Source organism: Herpailurus yagouaroundi, unplaced genomic scaffold (genome assembly GCF_014898765.1).
Source record: "Herpailurus yagouaroundi ecotype Mexico unplaced genomic scaffold, PumYag 206, whole genome shotgun sequence".
NCBI classification, from domain to species: domain Eukaryota; kingdom Metazoa; phylum Chordata; class Mammalia; order Carnivora; family Felidae; genus Herpailurus; species Herpailurus yagouaroundi.
In genome coordinates, this window is record NW_024412437.1 from 5542629 (window position 1) to 5568887 (window position 26259).

A 26259-nucleotide genomic window follows, 5' to 3' on the forward strand; every position below is an offset into this window, starting at 1 on the left:
CACAACGTTTTAAACTTGAAAAAAATTATTAGCTGGGCCACGGGCTGTAATTTGCAAAACTCTACATGGATACTGGGACACCAGAGCTGGAAGGGGTCTTACCCAATGCCCTCATGCAAGAAAATGGAGGTAGCCCCAAATAACCAGTGACATTTCTGTTGCTTCATACCTTTTTTTTAGTGTTTATTTTTGAGAGAGAGAGAGAGAGAGAGAGAGAGAGAGAGAGAGAGAGAGAAATCAAGTGGGAGAGGGGCAGAGAGAAAGGGAGACACAGAATCCAAAGCAGGCTCCAGGCTCTGAGCTGTCAGCTCAGAACCTGACTCAGGGCTCGAACTCACAAACTGCAAGATCATGACCTGAACTGAAGTCAGACACTTAACCACTGAGCCACACAGGTGCCCCAGTTGCTTCATACTTTTTAAAAGGAAGGGTCCTGAACAATTGCAAAAGGTTTTTTTACTATTTATGTTAGTCATGTTTCAAGTAATATCTGTCTTTATTTCAGAATTGCATTGTAATTAGTACAAACTATTGACAGTGAAAGAAACAGTTTTGGAAATTTTAAGAATGAGAAATCAGATTTCTAGAGACTTAATCCTCTGGAACGTATTTCTGAAGAAAATTTCCCTGCTCATAAACACAAGATCTATAAAAACATCACTGGTGTGTGCGTGTACATGTGTGTGCATGTGGATGTGTGTGTTTTCCTCTCAATCTCTTCCTCCTACTCCCTGGTTTTAAGTTAGTATAGAAAAACTTCATTTTAGGTATTCTATGTATTTCAAAGGGATTTTGAGGTGAGGGAGGGCTTGCCATTAAAACTTTAAATTTATGTTTATACCTATGTTTATATTCTTACTTTTTCTTGTTTTTTAAATTTAGTTTCAGCACATGGGGTAGGATTATAACACACGAGGATTCTTCTCTCCTTTCCTTTCATCTTCCCTGTCTTCTATTTTTTTCTTGCATTTTTGTAGAGGCAGAGTTCTGGCATGGAATGTCCCCTTAGGAGGACCTGGTTCTCTTTGGTCATCCTTGATTCTGCCAGCACTGGGATCCTTTTGTCTTTTTCTAGTGATGCTTTGGGTGCATTTATTTCAAGAAAATGCTTTTCGAGGCTCCTAATTAGTGGCAAGGCCAAGGCCAAACATCCTTCTCTTGAGCAGATTGATATCAATCCAGGTAGTATTGACGTAGTAGAAACACATACCCATGAGGGGACTGTGTGCTTTCTCTATGGAGACACAAAATCAGCCAACCTCTGGCTTCTGAGATGACCCCTGGGTTGCACGTGCACTATGTATGGAAGAAATATCACAACCAGATTAGACAGCCTGATAGAACAGAAAGTATTCTGATCACAAACCAGGAGACCTGGGTTACTTGTGACCTTGGACAAGTCACATCAGCCTCTCTGGATGTTTTTTCCATCTGTAAATGTGGGGACTAGATAGATTTGGAATTATTATGGTGAGTTAACATAACCATAGGCTAATTATTGTTTTTTTTTTTAAACAATTGTGGGAGGGGCGCCCGCGTGCCTCAGTTGGTTAAGTGTCGGACTTTGGCTCAGGTCACGATCTAATGGTTCATGAGATTGAGCGCCACATTGAGCTCTCTGCTGTCAGCATAGAGCCCACTTTGGATCCTCTATCCCCCTCTCTCTCTACCCCTCCCCTGCTCTTGTGCATGTTCCCTCTCTCTCTCTCTCAAAATAAATAAATAAACTTAAAAGAAAACAATTGTGGGAAAATGTGGTGGAGTAATTGGGCACATTGGTGTTTTTGGATGAAAGAAAAAGTTTGGGACTTACTAGAATAGTATGGTTATTTGTATAACTATTTACACCTAGATCATATTTATCGGATATTTACTATATGCTGGCCATGTTAAAGAAGAAATAGAAGCTCAAAGAGATTAAGTCATTTAAACCCAAATTTTATTTTATTCCAAATCCCACACTACCAGCACTTTTGTGCTGCCTAATTTTACTGATGAACTTCCACTTTAATCCTGCAGAAAAAAAAACATCTCTCCAGTTGTATATGATTTGAGAAGGGCATATTTGACTAAATATTTCATGTTTTTTCTTTACCCATTTTCTTTCTTAGGCCACCTCGAGACTTAGACTCCAAAGCTTGCATTTCTATTGGAAATCAGGTAAGAAAAATCATGTGTGCCAGTTAATATCTTGACCGTTTTCCATATGTGCTTTCTGACTGGCCATTGAAAAATTTATTTTCCATTACATGCCATAAGGAGATGGGTCCAAAAGTTTGAGTTTAAGCAGATGTGATATGTGCTCTTGCTATTTTGAATGCCTTATTGAAATCAGGCTGGTGAGGTCCTGATGGAAGGTGTTTGAGGAGAGTAGATGATTTGTTCTGGGACACATTCCTTAAAGTCCAAGTGTACATCTCATTGCCATCAGTCAGCAAATGGGTGACACCTGTGATGAAGGGGGCAGAGCTAAGGAAGCACAGTGTAGACAGCTCAAACCGAGCAAGTTGAAGAAAAAATTTTTTTGATGTTTATTTTTGACAGAGAGAGAGAGACAGAGCATGAGTGGGGGGAGGGGCAGAGAGAGAGGAAGACAACAGAATCCGTAGCAGGCTCCAGGCTCCGAGCTGTCAGCACAGAGTCCAACACAGGGCTCGAACTCACAGACCGCAAGACCATGACCCGAGCTGAAGTCAGACGCTCGACCGACTGAGCCACGAGGAGACCCGCAAACTGAGCAGTTTGGAAGCTAGTTGGAGCTGGATCTCTGTATTGCCTGTGACCAGCAGGTGGCACACCGTGAGAGTCTAAACTTCCCATGGTGCATCTTGCATTCAATGGCTGCCTGGATAAGCTTCTAGACAAGAAGCCTGTGGGCCAGAAATAACCCATAAAATGTTGGGAGAAGCCAGAGAGAGGACGAAAGAGACTATGTCCTTTATTTCTTTGTTTACTACTTCAGTATTCCTTTTCTCTCTTGCAGAACTTTGAGGTGAAGGCAGATGATCTGGAACCAATAATGGAACTGGGGCGAGGTGCGTACGGGGTCGTGGAGAAGATGCGACACGTGCCCAGCGGGCAGATCATGGCGGTGAAGGTAGAGTCGATGGTCCCCAAACGTTTTCTGTCTGTGGTGTATATGTTCGTCCATCTCAGATCAATTCTTTTCATAGAAGCAAAACGATCTTCAATGGAGTAAAACAAAGAAGATTAATTGTAGGGAACCCTAGAGACCTCCAAACGTGTGGAAAAGGCTTCCTCGGTAGAAGTTACATCTACCAGTTGGTTTTTGTTGTTGTTGTTGTTGTTGTTTTGTTTTTTAATTTTTTTATGTGTATTTATTTTTGAGAGAGAGAGACAGAGTGTGAGCAGGGGAGGGGCAGAGAGAGAGGGAGACACAGAATTCCGAAGCAGGCTCCAAGTTCTGAGCTGTCAGCACAGAGCCCGACGCGGGGCTCGAACTCACGAACTGTGAGATCATGAACTGAGGTGAAGTTGGACACTCAACCGACTGAGCCACCCGGGTGCCCCAGTTTTTTTAACTGATAAATCTGACCCCCTCCTTTTAATTTTTTATGTAACCACCGTGTAATCATCACGCTTAAAAGAATGAACAGTACTTCTTTAATGGCATGGAATAACAGCTCCAAATTAAAATTACCTTGATCATCTCAAAGTTTGTTTGGTTTTCTTTGCCTGGTGGTTGTTGAAATCCAAATCCAAATAAAAGTTCACAAATTGCATTTCGTTGTTATGTCTCAAAAGTCTTTTTTATTCTATATTCTGTTGTTTTTGAAGCATGATCCCTGAAAATCAGAAAACCAGCATTGTTTCCATTTGTGGAAAACAGGAGAGTAAAATGTATCTTGAGTGAATCTGCATCATTTTTGAGCTGTAAAAAGAAACTTAGAATCACTGCATATTTCTTGAGGGGCTTTGGAGAACTACCCTCTCTCCATGAGTTCATGGATTTGGACCATTGTTAGGAAAGCGGATGGTCAGATGACTTGGATCCCTTTGTTTTTGGAAAATGGAGATACCTTTCCCTTACCTTGTAGATTTTTCAATTTGTTCTTCTGCAGACTTTTTGCTAATTAGGCAAAAAATATGAAAGCCTAGTGACACTATATCTTTAAAGAAATTTTTTTTTAATGTATATTTATTTTTGAGAGACAGAGACAGAGCATGAATGGGGGAGGGACAGAGAGAGGGAGACACAGAATCCGAAGCAGGCTCCAGGCTCTGAGCTGTCAGCACAGAGCTTGATGCAGGGCTCGAACTCACGAGGCGCGAGATGGTGACCCAAGCCAAAGTCGGATGCTCAAACCGACTGAGCCACCCAGGCGCCCCAGAAGCCTAGTGACATTATATATTTTTGCTCATTTCATAGCAAAATCATGCTTCTTTAAGGCTACATTTACTGATGTGACAGATTTCTCTTCTCTCAGAAGCGCTGGGATAGGAATGAACATTTTCTCCATATCTGTTTGATTCTGTCCATTTCCGATAGCTCTGTCACTTCTTTTACAGTTGCTACTTAATCCAAATATTCTTACTTGTTCCCAAAGAGGGCCTTTGGGGTTTTTTTGTGGGATCCCAAATCAGCCACAAAGTAATGGATACTGTGGTCTCTGAACTGAACATACATAACATAATGAAGCAGCCTGTTCTTGTGACTTGGAAATACACTCCCCAACGTTTGCACGTTTTCCAAAATATATTATCAGAGGGCTTGGGATTTTTCAGGAAATCCAGTGAAAGTCTTCCATATTTCTCATTTGTTACAAATAACTCATCACTAGGACAAATACTTGAGAGGTCATTGCTAGAACTTGTGCTGTGAATTTTGTAGTATTTTCAGGATGGGGCTCCTTAAGGTCTCTGCCTTACTAACTGACTCATCCTCAGAGCAGTAACCATAAATTTTTCCATGCATTTCCATTCAGCGGATCCGGGCCACAGTAAATAGCCAGGAGCAGAAAAGGCTACTGATGGATTTGGATATTTCCATGAGGACAGTGGACTGTCCTTTCACAGTCACCTTTTATGGTGCACTCTTCCGGGAGGTAGGTGATCCGTCAATTCAAAATCTGAAGAGAACAGTAACTTGAAAGGAAGTTTCTCTAATTACATCAATGTGATGTATGGTCATGGTCCTCTTTCTTGTTTGACACATCTTCTTTTTTTTTTTTTTTAGGTTTATTTATTTAGTTAGAGGGAGAGAGAGCACGTGCACATGAGTGTAGGAGGGGCAGAGAGACAGAGACAGAGAGGGAGAGAGAACCCCAAGCAGACTCCTTCTGCGAGAGCCCCACATGGGCTCGATGTCACGAACCATGAGATCAGGACCTGAGCCGAAATCAAGAGTCTGAGCGTAACCGACTGAGCCACAAGGCGCCCCTGGCATGTCTTCTATAGACAGTTTTATATTTGTGCAATGATGACAATGCCCCACCACAAAGGTGGCTTGAAATCGTAATATTTTTAAATGTGTTTAGCCCTTTTGAAGATGCTGAGGCTCCCTTTCTCCCTTCTGTTTTGGTTTATTTTGGCAGAGTGGTCTATATCAATTGTCTATAGGCTAATTTAGATAGATTTCGTAAAATCTGATATGTTCTAGTCTTTTGGCCAGTGGATAAGCTTTACTTAGCCTGTCTATGTACCCTCGAGGCTTAAGCGTATCTCTTGGCTTTACCTTTGCTTTCATTTTACCGTGACATGGATTGTGATGCTTCAACTCACTCTTCTGACCAGCTTTTCGATTCTTGCCAGCACTCCGTGTGGGAGATCAGACATGGAGCAGGCATGGAGACCTAAGTTCCTACAGGGCAGTAACAATAAAGGCTTATATTTCTGGGAATCTACCGTTTGTGGCTATTAGTACGGATGTATTTGTTTATTTAAAAGGTTTTTAAAAAATCTGAGTTGACACGCTGTGTCACATTAGTTTCAGGCGTACGGCAGAGTGATTCAACCTCTCTGTGCATTATGCTGTGCTTACCATAAGTGCAGCTACCATTTGTCACCATACAACACTATTATAATATCATTGGCCATATTCCCTGTCGTGTGCCTTTTATTCCCTTAAGGTTTTCATTCCATAACTGGTGTGGCTCTTGGTATTTAGGTCCTAGTCTCTATCAAGGAGTGGGTGATGGTATGTAATTCCTGCTTGGCAATCTGCTAGTTGACTCTTTGGAAACAAACTTGCTTCCTTGTAAGTTCCTTTGAGGTCTGGAAGGGAAATCGTCCATTTCCTCCAAAAACCCAAGTTAAAAAAAAAAAAAAAAGAGTTCTTCCTGACAGGTGTTAACTGTTTCCTCTTTTTGCCTTTTCTCTCCTTACTAACCGTCTCTGAACCAATCGGTCTCCAGGGTGATGTTTGGATTTGCATGGAACTCATGGATACGTCGCTAGATAAGTTCTACAAACAAGTGATTGACAAAGGCCAAACAATTCCAGAAGACATCTTAGGGAAGATAGCAGTTTCTGTGAGTACATCATGAACCCTACTTACAAGGAGAATGTGAGAAGTCTAGACCTTAGGTGTCCCTGATTCCCTAGTATGAAGAAACGCTAGCTGGACTAGAACTTCCCCCCGATTCATGTCTGTTGAATGCACGAGTACGTCCGTGGATGAGTAAATGAATGCTTTTCTTTCTGGGCACCATGTAGAAGATTCTACCACTGACCTGGTTTGGAAAACTCTCAGTTAAAATGTCTCTAAGCAACGCATTCATCTGCTGTGACCACGTTCCTGGTGACTATATCCTGATATTAGTTTATTTTGATTTTCACTTGTAGATTTTAAAATATTTTCTTAGGGCTAATAGGGCATAGAAGGAAGCAGAAGAAAATGAAATGGAAAAAAAAGGTTGCTCTCTTAATGGCTCATGAGGGTGGAGAGAAAAAATGTTGGAGACCAAATGAAACACCAGTTAGAGGAGGGAGACGCTGTGAGATCCGGTCCTCTCTGATGGGTGGAGTCCAATTAGTGTAGCTTCCTCTGTGTTTTCCTGGATAGGGCCACCACTATTTGAGAAAATACCTCACCTTATGACGTTAAGCCAGGGATAATAAACCTGGGTATACTTAACATTCAGTTTCTTTCCAGTGATGGAGAAAAATCGATCTTGTGTTTCTCTTGCAGATTGTAAAGGCGTTAGAACATTTACACAGTAAGCTCTCTGTCATTCATCGAGGTAAGCATCCATGATGTTGCTTTAGCTGTTCCTTTTATAAAATCTATTTCTTTCACCCAGATTTTTCTTCCCCCAATGGATGGAAGTGGAATTGAGTTAGGCAATAGAACTGAGGGGTTTTCCTTCCCAGATGAATAGCAAATCAGATAAGTAGCCGCTTTTTATCTTGTCTGAGGACATGCGAAGACATGGGCTTTTTATTACACCTAAATTGAATATAAAACACCTGCTACCAGACACAGCTCTGGGATTACCCTACTGAGAATTTTGGAGAAAAGGATAAAAATGCATCTCGTATTGGCTGGCACCTGGGAGCTTGTTAGAAAAGCAGAATCATGGGTCCCAAGACCACCTGAATCTCCATTTTTAACAAGATCCCCAGGTAACTTTTGCATACCTTAAAGTTGGAAGAGTTCTGGTATAAAGCACAGCTTTTTCAGACAACAGGAGGCAGGATAAAGTGAAAACATCAGTAGATTTGTCTCTTCTTCCTCTACCTCCTCTTTTTTCCTTCTGATTGATTGGCCTGCCATCTTTCATCCATCCATCCATCCACCCATCCATCCATCCATCCATCCATCCACCTGTGTATCAATCGTTCATCTTTCATGTATCCATTTATCACTTATACTCCTTTTTCTACCATTTATGCAGCACTATAATAGATACCCCAAGAGGTATCTGAGAACAAAACATATTCTTATTAAAATTCCATAAAGGGATTCTTGATAGGGAAATAAGACAAATATACAACAAATGCGTGGAGAAAATAAACCACATTGCAAATATAGGAGTGCCAAATATGGAAGCAGTCTAGGTAGAATATAAAGCAAGGAAATGATTAGCACCAGGTGACTACAGTCAAAGAAAGCTACTTTGAAGATGCACTCAACCAAATCTGAGGAAAAATTAATGGAAAGTATGGATAGCTAGTAGGGTAGTAGGGTTTGGTGATTCTTATACTCTCTGAGTCTGAAAGTGATGCAAAATGCCTTACAGAGAGTGCCCGTTATTGCTGTTATTACTATCATTAATTGTTACTTTTAGAAATTGGAAAAATAGGGAGGAAGGGGAGGAGGAGCAAGTGGGCAAGAATCCAGATGGACAGAAGAATGTGGATTACCCACAAACAGGAAACTTAATTTTTAAGGATTTATTTCAAAATTAGGAAGCATTTCGTTTGAATTAAAAATATATAAGTGAAGTATAAAAAATAATAAAATGTGCATGTCCACTGTTCAGTGTAAGGGAAAACATTATAAAGGATAATTTTTAATGTTTTTAGAATAACTCTGTTGATTACGTGTCCTTTTTGAAAAGCATCACAAAGGAAAAAAGTTGACCGTAATTTCTAAGTCCATTATCCAGAGATAACGGTAATCTATTTGGGGGTATGTTTTGTGGTCTGAAATTTCTGGATTTCTGATGAGTTTACACTATGTGACCTCTGACAAGCCCCTTGCAGAGGCTTCCATCAAAATTGGGTGCTTTGATCAGATTTGATATATCATTTTATCGCGGTCTGCCTTTTCATTCTGTGGTCTGTTTACTCCTACTTTTTTTTTTTTTTAATGTTTTTATTTATTTTTGAGACAGAAAGAGACAGACCATGAACAGGGGAGGGGCAGAGAGAGAGGGAGACACAGAATCCAAAGCAGGCTCCAGGCTCTGAGCTGTCAGCACAGAGCCCGACGCGGGGCTCGAACTCATGGACCGTGAGATCATGACCTGAGCTGAAGTCGGCCGCTCGACTGACTGAGCCACCCAGGCGCCCCTTACTCCTACTCTTAATGTGCAATAGGTCATGATGAGCCGGGCTTTAAGAAAATGATTTTGTTGTCACAAGAACATTTAACATGAGACCTACACTCATGGCAAAGTTTAAGCGTGCAATACAGTACTGTTTGTTACAGGGTCAATGTAGTACAGCCGATTTCTGGAACTTACTCATTTTGCATAATAGAGACTCTGCCCAAGGAACTGGGCATTTGATTCACTAATAGCTTTTTAAGTTTTTACTACGTGAATGGGGGCAATAGATAGAGGCAACGGCCGTTTCCATCGGTGGGTTCGCAATCCTACGAGAGGGACAAAACATGAAATAGAAAAGTTGAAAGCAGGAAGGTCCATGAAGTGTGAGTCAGGGATGGCTGTTGACTTTTGTGTTGGGCCTCAGAGGGAAGGGAAGGTGAGGGGGAATGGAGATTTCAGGCCCCCTGGTGGAAGACACATGGATCTTCAAAGCAGGCTGGGATCATGGGCTCCTGGTGCTTGCTTTTAGATGTCAAGCCTTCCAACGTGCTGATCAACACTCTGGGCCAAGTAAAGATGTGCGATTTTGGAATCAGTGGCTACCTTGTAGACTCAGTTGCTAAAACCATTGATGCCGGATGCAAACCGTACATGGCCGTAAGTATGCCAGCTGGTGGGGGAGGCGGGGGGGAGGGGGCCTGCAATCTGGGAACGCAGACACAAGCAGACCACGCTAGGAAAAAGGAAATGTGCTTACGGTGCAAGAAATAGTCTCCGTCTTATTTTTTTCTCAAATATTTTCCGTCTGTAATCCTCAGTTATTTGCTTCATACGTACTATTATTTTTTAATAAAAAGCAAGTAAAAGAGGTATATCACTTGGAAAAAGAAAAACGTGTAAGTAATCCATACCGCCCACACAGATTTTTCACACTGTGTGGCAGGGGGTTGTTATCTTGTCTGTTGGGGACAGATGAGTGAACAGAATTTAAGTTACCCCAACCAGACAAGGAGGTTAGTCCTGAGAGAACCTCGTGGCTGTGAAGACTCGTTGCCATTGGCAGAGACCTCGGGACCCCCTTTAACATGAAGGGGCTTCTGTGTTCTATTTGGAAATAGATTTGCCCTTGGGATTGAAAACCTTCCCATCAGTGCTGAGCTAATCTCAGGGAGTCTCTCAGGGATGCTTGCGCATTCTTAGTATTGAGTTCTGGAATGTTGGTGTTTTTAATGAGGAAAATTCTAGACTGGCAGAGTAGCTTCATAATGTGTATCTCCTATTTCTTCTTAAGGCGAAATTGAAATTAGTTTTGAATTGGGGGGGACTTTGCTCCATTATCGCCTCTGGGAACAGACTCCTGTAGAAGGCGGAAAATCCCACAGAGGCGTCAGTATTTTTTTGCAGTAGTGAATCTTCTTGGCCTGGGAGGCAGGTTAACAAGTTTAAAACAACTCACTTGGCAGCTGGTGACACCCCCACCCCTAGAGACTTTGTGGAGCTAAGAATGTTATCTCATTTGTCTTTTCCCATCTCCTTTCCAGCCCGAAAGAATAAACCCAGAGCTCAATCAGAAGGGATATAGTGTGAAGTCTGACATTTGGAGTCTGGGCATCACAATGGTAATGATCGCACTGGTCTGTGAGGTTCTGGGCATGAAGCTGAAATGGGGTGGGTTCTGAGACCGGAAGGCAAATGCCCTAAGTGTGAGTCCAGAAACCTCTGCTTTCGGCCTGAGATAGCAGGAGGTTCTAAGTGATGGTTGTCTGCAGTGTGGTGTCGTAGAAATAACCGCCCTGGGATTGAGCAAACCCAGTCTTTATTCCACCTCTAACTGGTCGTATGCCCTTGAGTAACTGATAGAGTCACATGAGCGGTCTTATTATCCTCATCTGTACAATGAATCCTGACTACAACTGCTCGTAGTTTTCCTTCTAGTTTAAAATTAGGGGCGCCTGGGGGGCTCAGTCGGCTAAGCGTCCACTTCGGCTCAGGTCATGATCTCGCAGTCCGTGAGTTCGAGCCCCGTGTCGGGCTGTGTGCTGACAGCTTGGAGCCTGGAGCCTGCTTTGGATTCTGTGTCTCCCTCTCTCTCTCTGACCCTCCCCTATTCGTGCTCTGTCTCTCTCTGTCTCAAAAATAAATAAACGTTAAAATTAAATTAGTTGGGGCACCTGGGACGCTCAGTCGGTTAAGCACCCGAGTCTTGGTTTTGGCTCAGGTCACGATCTCGCGGTTCGTGAGTTCGAGCCCTGCGTCGGGCTCTGTGCTGACAGTGCGGAGCCGGCTTTGGCTTCTCTCTCTTTCTCGCTTTCTGCCCCTCCCCTCCTTGCACTCTCTCTCTCTCCCCAAAATCAATAAATAAACATTAAAAAATATATTGAAAATTAAATTATTTTAATCGAGGCTCAAGCTTCTCAATGAGTGCTAATGTATGTGGAGCCTGACAGAGCTGAGTCACCCAGGACATAGGCTGTGCTTTCCAGAATAGGATTATGATAGAAGTCTTGGCCAGCGGGGTCATATATAGCCAAAGGGCATAGTAACACACAGGATAATCTCCTTGGGCGCAGTCCTAAAGTTATACAATTAGTGCTTTGTTTGTGACATTGGTGGTCATAAATTTTCAGTGTATCACCAAGGTCTGGAATTATCCACTGTGGGCCTGGCTCCTTTCCAGGCACAGCAGCTGATTAAATCCTGTGAGTTATTTCACATCCCTGCCCAGAAGACACGTGATAGTCCTGTCATGGCAAAGTGGCCTTACTCAAATCCAAAAAAAGATCCGTCATTTGGTCCTAGGATTTTGTTTTGTTTTGTTTTGTTTCTTCTCCGTTCCAGCAAGGGGCCTGCAGATGGCAGCAGATGTACACTCCGCCAAGGTCTCAGGGAGAGAATTCCATTTCAGACCAAACATTGGAAAACCTGGTTGCTTTACATCCCAAAGTTTAATACGGCTGGCTTGCAATTTTATCAAGTGTCACAGTGGCTTTTGCGGAGGACCCAGTGATAAATAGGCTTCATTGGCTGCCTCTAGTAACATCACGTTTGACAATCCCTAGTGCTAGCAATTGGGGACAAATGGAGAACATGTTGTTAGTTTAGTTCTCCCCCAATTTTACTTGAACTTCACCTTTGGAGTTCCCGCTGACTCTTCTGGATCAGGACACCGCGGATTCCCTAAAGTAGCTCTGTGTAAGCTGTTGTCCCCTTGTCTTTCTCTCCCCTCTAGATTGAGTTGGCGATCCTTCGGTTTCCCTATGACTCTTGGGGAACTCCCTTCCAACAGCTCAAGCAGGTGGTAGAGGAGCCCTCACCACAGCTCCCGGGAGACAAGTTCACCGAAGAGTTTGTTGACTTTACCTCACAGTGGTAAGAGAGCCCCATCTGCCAAACGCCGGTGTTAAGGACAAAGAGGACTTCTCATGGACTTCCTCCATTGGTTTTAATCCATTCTGCATGCATTTCATTCCCAAAGCATTTATGGAGTGTGCCCTTGATGCTGGAGAAACAAAGATGCCTTTGTCCCAGTCCCCGCCCTCTTTGAAGTCAGAGCCAAGTAGTGGAGTCTCATCAGTCAGTACTTGTGGTTCAATATGGCACGTCCAGGGGTGGAGATCTGCATAGGGTATTCGGGGAACTCAGAGGAAAGGCATTAGGATGGAGTTTCGGGAGGAGATAGATCCTGAGCTGAAGACGACGTGAGGGATTTTCCAAGGGGTGAGGGAAGTAGGGAAGGGAAAGGTATTCCAAGCAGAAAACATAGCATGCTTCATGTCACAAAAGTGAGAAACTCCTTTATGAGAGCTATAAGCTATTTGAGGTTGATTAGAGTGTTTAAGAGAACAGTGGTCAGACCACTGGAGGATTAGAGCTGGGGAGTAGATTAGATGCAAAGAATTACTTTGGATGAGCAGGCAGTAGAGAGTTGGAGAGTGTGACTTAGTTACCTTTACGTCTTGTAGAGTAGTTCTCGTGTCTTCTAGGCTGCCTTCAACACGGTACTTGTTAACGGGGGATATCCTTGCCTGTGAGGGTACAATGGACAGTACTGGGGGGTCTGAGGAGGGAATCCAATCCAAGTTGGAGAGGGAAGATGGAAGGAGTCGTGCTAACAATGTAAATTTTATTTTCCTGGAAATTGTCAGTGGGATTGAGGAAAGTGGGAGAGGGCATGGTTTTCTCCTCTCTGCCTGGTGACCAGACTGCCTGGTATAACCTCATCCTAAGGACCATTGCAAGTGCTCCTGGAAGAGGAGAAAAAGAACAGAAGGAAAGCACAAAATGGAGCTCGTTGATATGGGCATCCTATCTGCAGAAGCAGACAGTGACAAGCCCAGCTGTGACCCTGGGAGAGGAGTGACCCTGGCCGCTCCCTCGGAAGAAGGAGCTGGGCCTCTGGAGGCTGTTTCACGGCACAGCTCCTCAATGTTATCATTCCTTGGCCTCCACGCTCGTTGGAAGAAGCGTTCTGAATGCAGCTTTTATTGGGAAACACGATGAGACAAAGCAACCGTCTGTTGTTTGTGAAACTAAGGCCTCTTGGACTTCTGGTTAGCCCCGGTCCCCGTGTCACCCCTGGTCTTTGGCCCCGATGACGTATGAGGCTGGCCCACCGTTGCTCATTTTTGTTTGAGGTTTGGCTGAATGGCTAGAGAGGGGCTGGAGCAGTCGGCACGGGGTGTTGTTAGATGCCTCTTACTGGTACTTTCCCTGGGCTACTGAGGTGTATCCTCCTCTGAGCTTTCCTTGAGCAAATGTGCTGGATATGGTGGCATACTGGCCAGGTTGAGATGGGCCCATGGTCCTGCCTTCTGGATTCAAACATTTGTTTTTGTTGTCGTTGTTGTTGCTGTTTGTTTTTTTTTTTTCCTTATCCCCAAACGTTGAAAGATCACCTAGGAAAAGGGGGTGAGTCGCATTGGATAGTTCAGACCAGTAGTTCCCAAGAGGAGCGGTAAAGGGAAAGCAGCTTATCTAGGGAAGGCTTCTCAAACTATCCTCCCTATAACCTTTCGGCTGCCTGTCCCCCTTTCCCCAGGATTCTGGGTGCTTTGGAAAACTTGGTAAGAACAAGGCTGATGTGAAAAGTTTAAGAAAGCTGAGCTGCCTTTTGAGAATCACCAGTTTAATGCAGTAGTTGTTAATGCTGGCTGTTCATTTATAAGACGCGAGAGAACTTTCCAATGTACTGTCGCTTAGGCATACGCGCCGACGTTCTGACTTCATTGGTCGGGGGAGGGTCCCGGATCTCAATAGTTTTCAAATGTTCAAATGTTTAAATCTTTCCACTATACAGCTGGGGCGAGGGCCCCTAATTTTGACCTATGGTCTGTGGACCTGATTATCAACTGCTTCCTTTTCAGGAACTGTTTTTCTTCTATAATTTATTTTAAAAAAATGATTCAATTGTTTTTTCTTTCACTAGAGTATTTTTTTCCTCTGATGTAGAATTTCCCCCTGAAGATTCAAAGCAGTAAAGCTTTTTTTTTTAATGGACATGTAAAAAATGAGAACCTTGAAATAATGCTTTCTAATTTTAACAGGTGCACACACGTACGGGGACAATCCAGATACTTTATTATTGTGCTTTGTAGGGTGACCACCCTGTGCCTACCCTATACTCCTAAAATCACTGCCAGTATCTTCCGGCTGACCTCTGAGGCCTCTGTTCCTCTCTCATTTTCTGTCAATTTTAGTCCCAGCTACCATAGTTCATTAATTTAAAAACTTTGAGCCATAGACATTTTCTAGCTTTCCTGGAACCATTAGCTCTGTTAATGCTGTTAATTCTGTGTCCTTTTACTCATATTCATGTCAGCCAGTCTGGCTTGCTTAAGAGGGTTACTAATATGTATATGTATATATAATATGCATATATATATATATATACTATTTATATACATATATACGTAATGCATAATACACTACATATGTATATGTATATATGCAATAGAAACAAAACTTGAATCACTTGAACTTTGAAGTCTTCAAAGAAGAAGTTCCTCAAACCTTCAGTGTTGTTGTCCCTATAGAACCTGATATTTAAGAATATCAGTTGTGTAAAATAGCGAGTGGTTTTGTTGGTAGGAGAATTGGAAAGAAGAAGAGAATTAATTCTGAATTTTATGAGCATTCTCAATGATCCTCACTTGGATTTTCTTTAAGAGTATAGACCCTTCTGTTTCAGAATCCAGGTCAATAGGTTTTTGCCTTCCATAAACTACCAGTATATTTTCTTTGGTACCCCTTCAGTGTGAACATTATTTTGAGATCAACCAAGTTGGAAAAGTTGTCTAATGCTTCAAGAGACGGTGCTGATTTTTTTTTCAAAAAGCTTTTATGAATGGCTTAGATCTTGCTGGAAGCCATTTCCTTTTCTACGCATTAGCTTACAGATACACACCTGCCCCCAGCAGCAAACTAGGTATTTCACTTGTTTTCTCCCTGACAGTTTTAAATTTGATCGGGGGCTGAGTAGAAAGAATGTAGAGGTGATTTATGAGCACCCCCTTTCTATTTCTTGATGAAGAAAAGGATACAGCCTGAGTGTAAGTCCCTTTTATAGAAGTTTCTCTACTTCCCTATCTACACAGCTGTGTGTTGAGATACCTTTTCATGAAAGGACCCTTTTTGGAGAGACCTCCATGTGTGTTTTTGTATTTTAATGGCATAGTCAGGCAATGATCCTTCACGACTTCTCAGAAAGCCCCAATTTTTGTGGTGAGTGGGGAAAGGGGCGTAAGATTTGGGAAGTAAAAAATTGATCACGAATTTCGAGATAGGTACACCTGGGATTTTATCTCCTACCTCTGTCTTTGGGCTAAATGCCACCCTGGAAGAGAAAGGTTGCAAGGTTGCATCGTTCCTGGTTTAGGTCGTCTGTCAGAGTATTTGTTTTTTTTTTTTTTTTTTAATTTTTTTTTTCAACGTTTATTTATTTTTGGGACAGAGAGAGACAGAGCATGAACGGGGGAGGGGCAGAGAGAGAGGGAGACACAGAATCGGAAACAGGCTCCAGGCTCTGAGCCATCAGCCCAGAGCCCGACGCGGGGCTCGAACTCACGGACCGCGAGATCGTGACCTGGCTGAAGTCGGACGCTTAACCGACTGCGCCACCCAGGCGCCCCTGTCAGAGTATTTGTGATCTTCCCTGGGATTACTCCTAACTGAGCACTTGATGACATCCCAGTGCTGCTCTGCACGGCACAGCCTTCTTCCAGGGGATCATGTTGGCGGCCCCTCTCCTCTGATCACGGCTTGTGAGTTGACAGTGATCCTGGTCTGTGGTGTGTAGCTGAAAGTGCCACCAGGCTGTCACTGTCCCACCCAAAGTTACATTTAGAGCCCAGAGCCCCAGCCGACGTGTTTCTTGTGCAGTAGCCTCAGGCACTCCGGGGAGTGGGAGGGTGGGGGCAGAAGGATAGGAGAGGAGAGAAATTTAAAGCATTTGTTCTTTATGGACTTAAAAGAAACACCAGTGGTGTCTCACACGCTGTTCCCTTCTGTCCTTCTTCTGAAATAGGACTACTGAATGACATTTCCTCCTCTGTTTTTCCCTACACATGGCTCTCTTGTCATAGGGTTTTTAAAGCTTTCCCGGAGTAGGTGATGCTGACCATAAAGGCCTTGCTTGGGGATTCATAACACAGAAGTCTGATAGAAAAGCTTTACATCCTAGTCCCACGGAGGCTTAACAAATGAATATCCCCGAAAGGAAAAATGGAGCCGTAGCAGGCTTACGCTTTTCTCTATAGCCACTTCCTATCGATGCACAGGTTTGGTGACTGAAGGAAGTCTCTGGAAACCAACTACTGGGTGCCAAAACAGCTCGACCTTCTTTTTGCCTCTCCTTCAGGCCTATTTAAGGGGCTCAGTGCACGGCTGACCAGCCTGATGGCATGTTGGAGGAGACCCACCCAGACATTGAAACTGTCTGACTCAGAGGGACTGGCATCAAACAGAGACGATCAAATATAGTTCCCGACTTGTTCGGGAAGAAGAGTAAATAGAGGCACCGGACATTTATTTTGCTTCTTTTTTTTTTTTTTTTTCAACGTTTATTTATTTTTGGGACAGAGAGAGACAGAGCATGAACGGGGGAGGGGCAGAGAGAGGGAGACACAGAATCGGAAACGGGCTCCGGGCTCTGAGCCATCAGCCCAGAGCCTGACGCGGGGCTCGAACTCACGGACCGCGAGATCGTGACCTGGCTGAAGTTGGACGCTTAACCGACTGCGCCACCCAGGCGCCCCTATTTCGCTTCTGACAAATGTATGGGCTTGAAAGGCGCAGCGTGTTTTTTATTCTGTGGGCGTACCACACAGGCCTTCTTGGAAACCGTCAGAGGGCATTCAAATAGGCAGAAATCCTCTGGTCAGCACAGACTTCAAGCTAGCAGTTCTCAAAACAGCATGGAGGTGTTTTTTAGTGTCAGCTACGGTCAGGAGCGTGTGTTGTGGCCTTTGGAAGACGAATTAGAGCAGTTAGCTAATTGCACGCTTGAACATGACCAGCCACTTGAAAATTCAAAAGTCTGACTCCAATCCAAAAAGAAATTGGTGGAGCTTATTCTATACTGGATTTCAAGCACTTCCTATCAAACGTGGACAATTTGCTCCCTCCCCCCAACCTGATCCTGAGTATTTTCCTATTCTTAGCCCATGTTTTGAAGTGCTCTCAGTTTAAAAGATGGAGAGAATGTGTTTCATCAGTTACATTAATTCAGTAAACAGCCCTGGATTGCTACGTAAGTATTTTCCATGAATGCTCCACAGTAGTGCTATTGCAGGAAATTGTGAGCCTTCTGATCAGAGGTCAAGAAATAGCCTATTGGCCAGCAATCCCTGAAGCTTTAGGAATCCTAAACATTTATGATGCATCAGCTTGGGGTACATTCCCCACATTTTCTTTATACAGACTAAAAGAAAGAAAAAAAAAATCTAGAGAACTTTTCTTAACCTGTTCCAGAAGTAAAAAAGATAAACCATGCTTACTTAAAATGATCTCTCCTTGGGGACGCCTGGGTGGCTCAGTTGGCTGAGCATCCCACTTTGGCTCAGGTCACGATCTCTAGGTTCATGAGTTCAAGCCCCCCATTGGGCTCGCTGCTGTCAGTGCAGAGCCTGCTTTGGATCCCTCTGTCCACCCCCCCCTTCCCCCGCAACCGATGGCTTCCGTGCATTCGCCCCTCTCTCTCTCCCAAAAAAAAAAAAAAATATTTCTCCTTAAAAAAAAAGGAAGCATTTACATCTCTCTACCTGATGAGAAGATAGTCTTATTTCATTTTCTGCTAAATAGAACTTCAAAAATCAGCAACATCACAAAGATCTCTGGTTGGTAGAAGTGGCCATTGTTCTAACATTTGAGCAAGAAGCTTCCTTTCCTGTCATTCCCTTGGTTCACTTGCTGACCGGTGGAAGCTGGTGATGTGAAGGTGGCTGATGGTCCTCAAGGAGGATGTTAACAGAGTCCATGCAGAGTCCTGGCCTGATGGCTGACTAATATTCCTGTCTAAGTAGAGACACCTGAAATCAAGCTGGTGACTAGTGAGCGTGGATTTAATGCTGTGTCTGTGCTTTTCATTGTTGCTTTTCGGAAGTTAGATTGTTCAGATTTGGGGGAAGACTGTCTGGTTTTTGATTGGCTTTGAATGGTAGCCGAAAACCCAAGGCTTCTGTGCATTAGCCCTTTTGTTTTTTCACTATGGTCTGTGTGCAAATCAGCCACGCTCCTGGGATCACACTCCTCCTCCTGTGTTTCCATCTAGGTGAATGAGCTCTTGAACTTAGAAAGACAACTTCTGCTTCTGGGGTTCGGGGATAGAGACGTGGTAGTGTTGAGAATGTGTGCAAAGGACAGACGAGACAGCTGGGGCTGCTTGTAAGTGAATTTCATTTCTGAGCAGGAGAGGGAAGGCAGCAGTGAGGAGGAATATCCTAGGACACGTAGCCCAAGGGTTTGCAACCTCAGCCCTAATGACTTTTTGGACTGGATCAGTCTTTGTTGTGGGCAACCGTGCTGTGCATTATAGGATGTTTAACAATATCCTGGGCCACATCTAGTATCTACCTATTAGATGCCAGTTGTATCAACCATAAAACGCCTCTAGAGGTTGCCAAGTATCCCCTAGAGGTCAAAATCACCTGCATTTGAGAACCGGCAGTAAAGCACTATAGAACCTCAGGATATAGATACGTAAGTATCTATAGAGATACAGAAGGATACATACATATCTATAGAGATCCAGAAGGATATAGATACAAAGTCATAAGTGAGTCCAAGGGTCCAAGGTCTCATTCATTTCACTCAGGCACACCTTCTCATATCGACCTGATTTTGACAGTTGATAATTCCTCTTTCTAATCCACTCTTATTTTTATCCTCAGTTGAGACGAAACTTTCTCCCATAGGTTGTCTGGTCACTGAGGTCACTAGGTCCTAGATCTGCCCTCAGTCCCAGGTTGAAACTTCTCTGCTCACATCTACTGTACCCTGTCTCAGGTTCCCTGGCTTCTACTCACAGCATTGCTGGAATAAACTGGTAGGCTGTTTTAAGTTGTTTTGGTTCAAAAGCTTTCTCCCTCTCTCTCTCTCTTTTTTTCCCATTTCGTTTTGTTTTACACCACAGTTTCTCAAAGCGTCTCAGTGACTTCGCTCTCTTATGGCTCTGTCCCTCCACCCCTGCCTCCCCCCCCCGACAACCCCCCCGCCTCCCCCCCGACACCCCCCCCGCCTCCCCCCCGACACCCCTGGGGGAGGAGCAGAGCTCATGTCACACATATAAGCTCCCATCTGCTCAAAATGATCCATTAGCACAAATTCCAGCTACCTACTGATCAGTCACATTTTGGTTACTTCGATGCCAGGCTAAGTTTCCTTTCCATTCATGTATGATTTTGTGCCCCCGTGGGCAGAGGAGTCTGTAGGTTGCCTTGCAAACCACAGTCTCCAGAATCCTCCTTTTCTTCATTCTGTAACCTGGGATTCCAACTCCAAAATAAACTGCTTATTTTCTTTTTTTCTATTTTAAGGCCATGGGTGGATACAGGGGTGGGTTGAGGATAGAGGGGAAGGGTTGGTCTCACTGCAGTAAGAAGTTACTGTTGTTGTTACTGTTGCCTCCGGTATCACATGTTATTAAGACATTTGTGTATATGTGCAGTTGTATATACAGAATGGGAGCCACTGGACAATCGTGCACGGCCACAGAGAATTTCTAAGAAGAAAAACTGCTTAGGCACTGACTGAGGGTGTTTTCTCTTTCATTAGCTAGGAGGTTGTAGACAAGTAGCCTTACTTTAGACATTTCATGGAGGTATTGCTTCTATCTTAGGTGGGTTCGGTTAGGAATATATAAAAGCAAATGATACATTCAAGGGAACCGGAAGCCAGGAGAACCAGGCATTGAAGAGAGTGAAGAGATAACAGATGTAATGTAAGAAACACCTGCCGATTTCTTTCCCGGGGGGAGGGGTGAGTGAAAGCTCTTTTGAAGGAAAGTAGATTTGTAATTTGGAATATAATGGCTGTAGATCAGGAGAGCTAGTTTGTACGTTGTTGGTAAAGTATCAAAAGGATACTTTTTGAAAGTACCAAAGGATGCAGCACACACACACACACACACACACACACACACACACACACGCACGCACACCTCTTCTTCCTGTTAAGGTACACCGAGAGTGACTTAAAACCTAATTTTAAAGGTGTAACAAAAGGGGCAAGTCCAGACAGGAGATTTATGGGTTCAATACATTTTAAAGCTGGCTACGTTTAGTCTTCTGCAGGTTCTGACGTCCTAGGCTACTGAAAATACAGATGGTTCCTAGGTTTTAATGTGATTCATTTTTTTCTTTAAGCTTGAAGAAGAATTCCAAAGAACGGCCAACGTATCCAGAACTTATGGTACGTATGGTTCCCAGCGTAAACCTGTCCTGACCCACAGCTAGCAAAGGTGGAGTGACTAAGACCCAAATTATAATCAAACAACCTTGTTGGAGGAGCTGGTTCATTGACATGGAAGTGAATTCGAGAAAACAAGAGTCGAGTCCTTTGGGCTTCCTAAACCCCTCTTTAGCATGACCTGGGGCGGGTCGCCTTGCTTTGTAATTTTTTCCACGTTGGTAAACTGGTTATCATATACACTAGATGCCTATAACAATTTATATTTTCAAGTTCTTATGATACCAAGAGCCACCACTTGTAAATGAAGGGAAGCGTGATTTAAAGGATTTCTGTAATGAGGGGGAAAAAGTGCTGAACAACTCATCTGGTTTTGATAACATATTTGGGATGAATTCTTTTCGGTGAGTGTTTAGGGGGGATAGACTGTTTTCTCCTTCTGGTTTTCACCAAGCCTTCTTAGTTTCCATTGTCCTACCTCTGCATTCACAGCTTACCATTTGCACAAACTATGAAAAGAAGGGGTGAGAATAGGATCTCAGAATTTTTGTCTAAAAATAGATTCTCTGAAATTGTGGTAACTCCCAAGTTTGAGCTAATTACACATGGTTCTTTAGCATAGATGGTGAGCACCTAAACTTGGGAACGTTTATCTAATTGTGTGTTCAAACACATTTGGGGGGGGAATGATTAAATTCTGACTATTTGCTAATTTGCATTAACCATTCCCTAAATTTATTTCAAGTTTCAAGGTTTTAATTTTAGCGGGGGAAGGAAGTTTTGTTTGGTAGAAATAAGAGCAAACATTGACATCATTTCTTTTTCTTTTTAATTTTTATTTTATTTCTGAGAGGGAGACACACACAGAGTGCAAGCGGGGGGGTGAGGGTGCAGAGAGAGAGGGAGACACAGAATCTGGAGGAGGCTCCAGGCGCTGAGCTGTCAGCACAGAGCCCGACGCGGGGCTCGGACTCACAAACCGTAAGATCGTGACCTGAGCCGAAGTCGGACGCTTCGCCGACTGAGCCACCCAGGCCCCCCTGCCATTTGTATATCTTCTTTGGAAAAATGTCTTCTCAGGTCCTTTGCCCATTTAAAAAAAAAAAAATCAGATTTTTTTTTTTTTTTTTTTTTTGCGATTGAGTGGTATGAGTTTTTAAGATATATTTTGAATATTATCCACTTATCAGGTATGTGGTTTGCAAATATTTTCTCCCATTGTGTGGGTTGCCATTTCCTTCCATTGGCTGTTTCTTTTGCTGCGCAGAAGGTTTTGGTTTGAAGTAGTCCCACGAGGTTTTTGCCAACAAGTACACGAAGAGATGCTCGTCATCACTGGTCACCGGGGAAATGCCAATCCAAACTACACCTGTTAGAATGACTGTTACCAAAAAGATAAGAAACAACAAGTGTTGGTGAGGTGGTAGAGAAAAGAGAACCCTGGTATACTGCTGCTGGGAATGCAGATTAATACAGCCAGTATAGAGAGCAGTGTGGGCGTTCCTCAAAAAAAGAAAAATAGAAATATCGTATGATCGAGACATCTCGCTTCTGGGTGTAATGTCTCAGGCAACGGAATCACTATCTTGAGGAAGCATCTGGATCCGCATGTTCACTGCAGCATTATTTACAGTAGCAAAAGGCATAGAAACAATGTATGCCCATCAGTGCATGAATGGATAAAGGACACACGAGGGGCGCCTAGGTGGCTCAGTCGGTTGGGCATCCGACTTCAGCTCAGGTCATGATCTCATGGTTCGTGGGTTCCAGCCCGCCACGGGCTCTGTGCTGACAGCTCGGAGCCTGGCACCTGCTTCAGATTCTGTGTCTTCCTGTCTCTGCCCCTCACCCACTTGTGTATGCGCCTGCATGCTCGCTCTCTCTCAATCTCTCTCTCTCTCTCTCTCTCAAATAAACATTAAAAAAAGAAAAGAACACTTGTTACACACACATACACATGCAATGGAATATTATTCAGCCTTAAAAAAAATTCTGCTGTTTGTGGCAACATGGATGGAATGTGCATAGCACCGTTAATAGTTAATAGCATAGTTAATATTGTGTTGCATACTTGAAAGTTGCTAGGAGACTAGATCTTAAAGGTTCTCATCACACAAAAAAAGAATGCTAACTGTGTGAGGTGATGGATGGTATTATCGTGGTGATTATTTCATAATATATAAATATGTACCAAACCGCCACATTGTATACTTAAACTCACACGATGCTATAAGCCAATTCTATTCCAGTAAAGTTGGAAAAAAGGAAAGAAAAAGTATAGCTTGGAGATGTCAAGCCAGAAAGACTTACAGAAAGCCAATCCACACAATAGGTGATGGTCACAGCCAATCACATGGATGTTCAGCTCTGTTGGTTAAAATTTGATTTCAGTCTGAACCATTCTCCGATTGAGGGACCATAAAAGAACCCTGGGGAGAGTTCCAGAATAGAAAAGGTGGTCTCCTTGGGGCAGCAATTGTCCCCTATAAAAAGGCATCCCCTGGGACTTAGCATTCTGTTGGCTGTATTCAACTGTGACCCACAGTGGAGGGAGGAAAGAGGATGAGTAATTGCTTGAGAAAACTTAGCCTACCACCTGTTTGGGCTGGACATTTCCTCTCTGGCTATATTTTTAATAGCCAGTCGGGGGCCTTTTCAGTCCTGGCTACCCTTTTTGGATATACTTATGCAACCTCCAGAGCATTTTAAAATTAATTTCACATAAAGTGCAATGGACATGGGGTGATTTCTGGGGTGTCTCATGAAGCCTGTACTCCTATTTTAAAGTTGTCTTGTTTGTCCCTATTTTCAGAAGGAGAAGAGCACTTGCTATATATTTCTGCCTGTTTAAAATGCAGAACATTTTTTTCCCTTCCGAGGGGCCTCTTATCAGAGGTTTCAGTGAAACACATTTGGGAAAAAAAAATGCTGAGTTCTAGCTTCGTATACATGAGCGAGTGATGTTGAATTCCACCTTTCCATTATGTTCTAATGCTGTGGTCTTTTATGGTCTACGTATTAATGTTATAAGGTCATGTGCTCCCCCCCCCCACCCCCCAGTTCTTTTTATGGCATTTGCCTTTGTGACTGGAAATGGATTTGCCTTTTAAGGCTATAACTGCTCCCTGCTTTCCTGTGGAATTGAGGTTTTTAAGTGGAAAATCTGAGTCCAAACTCTTTGACTTTAGCATTGGGAAAACACATGCTGAGAGACTATCGTTTACATTGTAGGAGTTGGTGAAGAAAGGGGAAAAAATCCTTTTTCCAGGTGAAGGACAGTATAATTAAGGCGCCAACCCAGACATGTACCCCTTATAGAAATCTCACATGTTTTTCCCCTAACTGGGATGGAGGGGGTACATGCTTCACCATCATCTCCTTGTTCTCTCAAACTCCCACTGAGGGACATGACTCAGTAGGGTTTGTTCCTCTAGAGTGGGGACCAGCCAGCTTGCTCTGTGAAGGGTTAGATAGGAAATGTTTCCGGCTTTGTGGGCTGCTATTCAACTCCGTTGTTTTAGTGTGAGAGCAGCTCTATCCAATATGTAAACAGATGGTGTGGCTGTGTTCCCATACACCTTTACTTCACGAATAGGCAGTGGGCTAGATTTGGCCCCTGGAACATTGATTGTTGACCCCCAATCCCAGATGATAACCACCAGAAATGATAATCAGGTGATGCAGATGATTGCCCAGGGAGGTGATTATGTTCTTTGAATATCCTGGGAAGTTCTAGATTGAATCAAAGTGCTGAGCAAGGATGACTGAACCCATAGGAAATGATAGTCATGAGGGACGAGGTGTTGTGTAGAAGATATGGTGACCATTGGTGACTGCGGCTCGCCCCAGTGCTCCCGGCAGTGTGTTCTCGGATCTCCATGTTTTCTCCAGGCACAACCATTGGCAATGTCCTCCCTTGCTGTAGCTGGCTCCTTTTTAGAAAAACGCAGCCTGGGGAGAGGAATCCATGATGCCTCATTTGCTCATCTCCGAGTTGCTGGCCTTGCTATTCCTAGTCTATTGCTTATAGAAGGGACTGGCTTCTCTCCCAACCTTTTACAGCCTCAAAACCCACACAAGAAGGCAAGTCACACTTTCCATTTTGACATGCCGGCCTGTCCTCCCCTCCCCCTGTCCTCTGACTCTCACAGCATTTTCCCAGCCCGGGAATGCTAAAAGATGCCTGAGGACTCTTTTTCTTAAAGACATCGGTTTAGGTCATTCGATTCATTCACAGACTAAGGCTACCCTCACTGAGCTAACCGCTAGAGCAGAACCAGAGGCAAGATAGGGCTGGCAGGCATCGGCAGTAGTCATGGACACAATCTGAGGTTTGACATGTCCTGTTTTGATAGTAAAAACTTTTAAGTACACTAAGAGATCTCGAAATGTCAGAGGATGTGGGAAAGCTAATAAGCATGATGGTAAAGCCCTTGGTATGTGTGCTGCCTAAGTGGTTAGTAATCGGAAGTAACTGTGCTATTTATTTGGGTAAGGAGCTCAGGACGCAGGACCCGGCATCTAGAACTTTGGTTAATATGGTGGGGGTAAGGCTCTGAGCCAACACCCAACCTGTATCTTCTAGATGCACAAAAGCAGAAAGCCTCTTTTCCATGTTTTGAGTCACGATACTGACCAGCGACCACCTACCTTCTTTTGGGTTTCATTCCTTTGTTCTCTTCCCATTTGCATGGCTTCCTAAACCTTCAATGGGTGGGCATTCAGTTCCCCACAGAGCTGGCTCATCTAGCCCTGTGCCGTCAGGTTTAAAACACATACAGTGAGAAGACCTACCGCTGGGGCAACATGAAGGTGATAAGCTAACATCCCCAAAGTCAGGGAGAAACGAAGCGAGTCATCTACATGTCTGCGTGCAGAAACACTCCTATTTAGCGGCTCAACTAGGCACTGAAAATAATACCACCAGACAATGAGAGAGGTGGCCATGATGGAGGGGAGGGTGTACCTGACAGGTGGAAGATGACACTGGCACTAGGTTCTACCCAAAGGAATCATCCTTTTTGGATTGTTTGTTGGATTCTGTTTCCCACTGTTAGAACTATGGTTCATGAGTTGATGTATCTCCTTTATGTTAGAGGTGTGAGGTTCCAGTGTGACACCTGGGAACTTACTGTAACAAAATTGTGCCTTTGGGGGAGGGTCATGCTGGTGCAGAGAAAATGGCTTCATTCTCTTCAGAATTGTTCCACTGTGTGGCCTCTTGGACCCACTATGCCTGTGCTCACTATGGCTTTTTTTTCTTAATTTTTTTTTAACATTTATTTATTTTTTGAGACAGAGAGAGAGAGAGAGAGCATGAACAGAGGAGGGTCAGAGAAAGAGGGAGACACAGAATCCGAAACAGGCTCCAGGCTCTGAGCTGTCAGCACAGAGCCCGACGCGG

General features: G+C 43.6%; 1 protein-coding gene across 5 annotated transcripts in view; it reads left to right on the plus strand.

Annotated features, from left to right (window-relative positions):
• MAP2K6 (mitogen-activated protein kinase kinase 6) overlaps positions 1-26259 on the plus strand; it is a 122872-nt gene that overhangs the window by 85406 nt on the left and 11207 nt on the right. For all 5 annotated transcript variants that reach the window (XR_005783781.1, XM_040452227.1, XM_040452229.1 and 2 more), the window contains exons 3-11: positions 2112-2160; positions 2984-3097; positions 4947-5066; positions 6375-6491; positions 7151-7202; positions 9484-9611; positions 10496-10573; positions 12184-12323; positions 20813-20858. Coding sequence is in view for 4 of the 5 variants with exons in the window: in XM_040452227.1 (XP_040308161.1) it covers positions 2112-2160; positions 2984-3097; positions 4947-5066; positions 6375-6491; positions 7151-7202; positions 9484-9611; positions 10496-10573; positions 12184-12323; positions 20813-20858 (844 nt within the window). In the remaining variant the exon portion in view is untranslated. The remainder of the gene's footprint in view (positions 1-2111; positions 2161-2983; positions 3098-4946; positions 5067-6374; positions 6492-7150; positions 7203-9483; positions 9612-10495; positions 10574-12183; positions 12324-20812; positions 20859-26259) is intronic.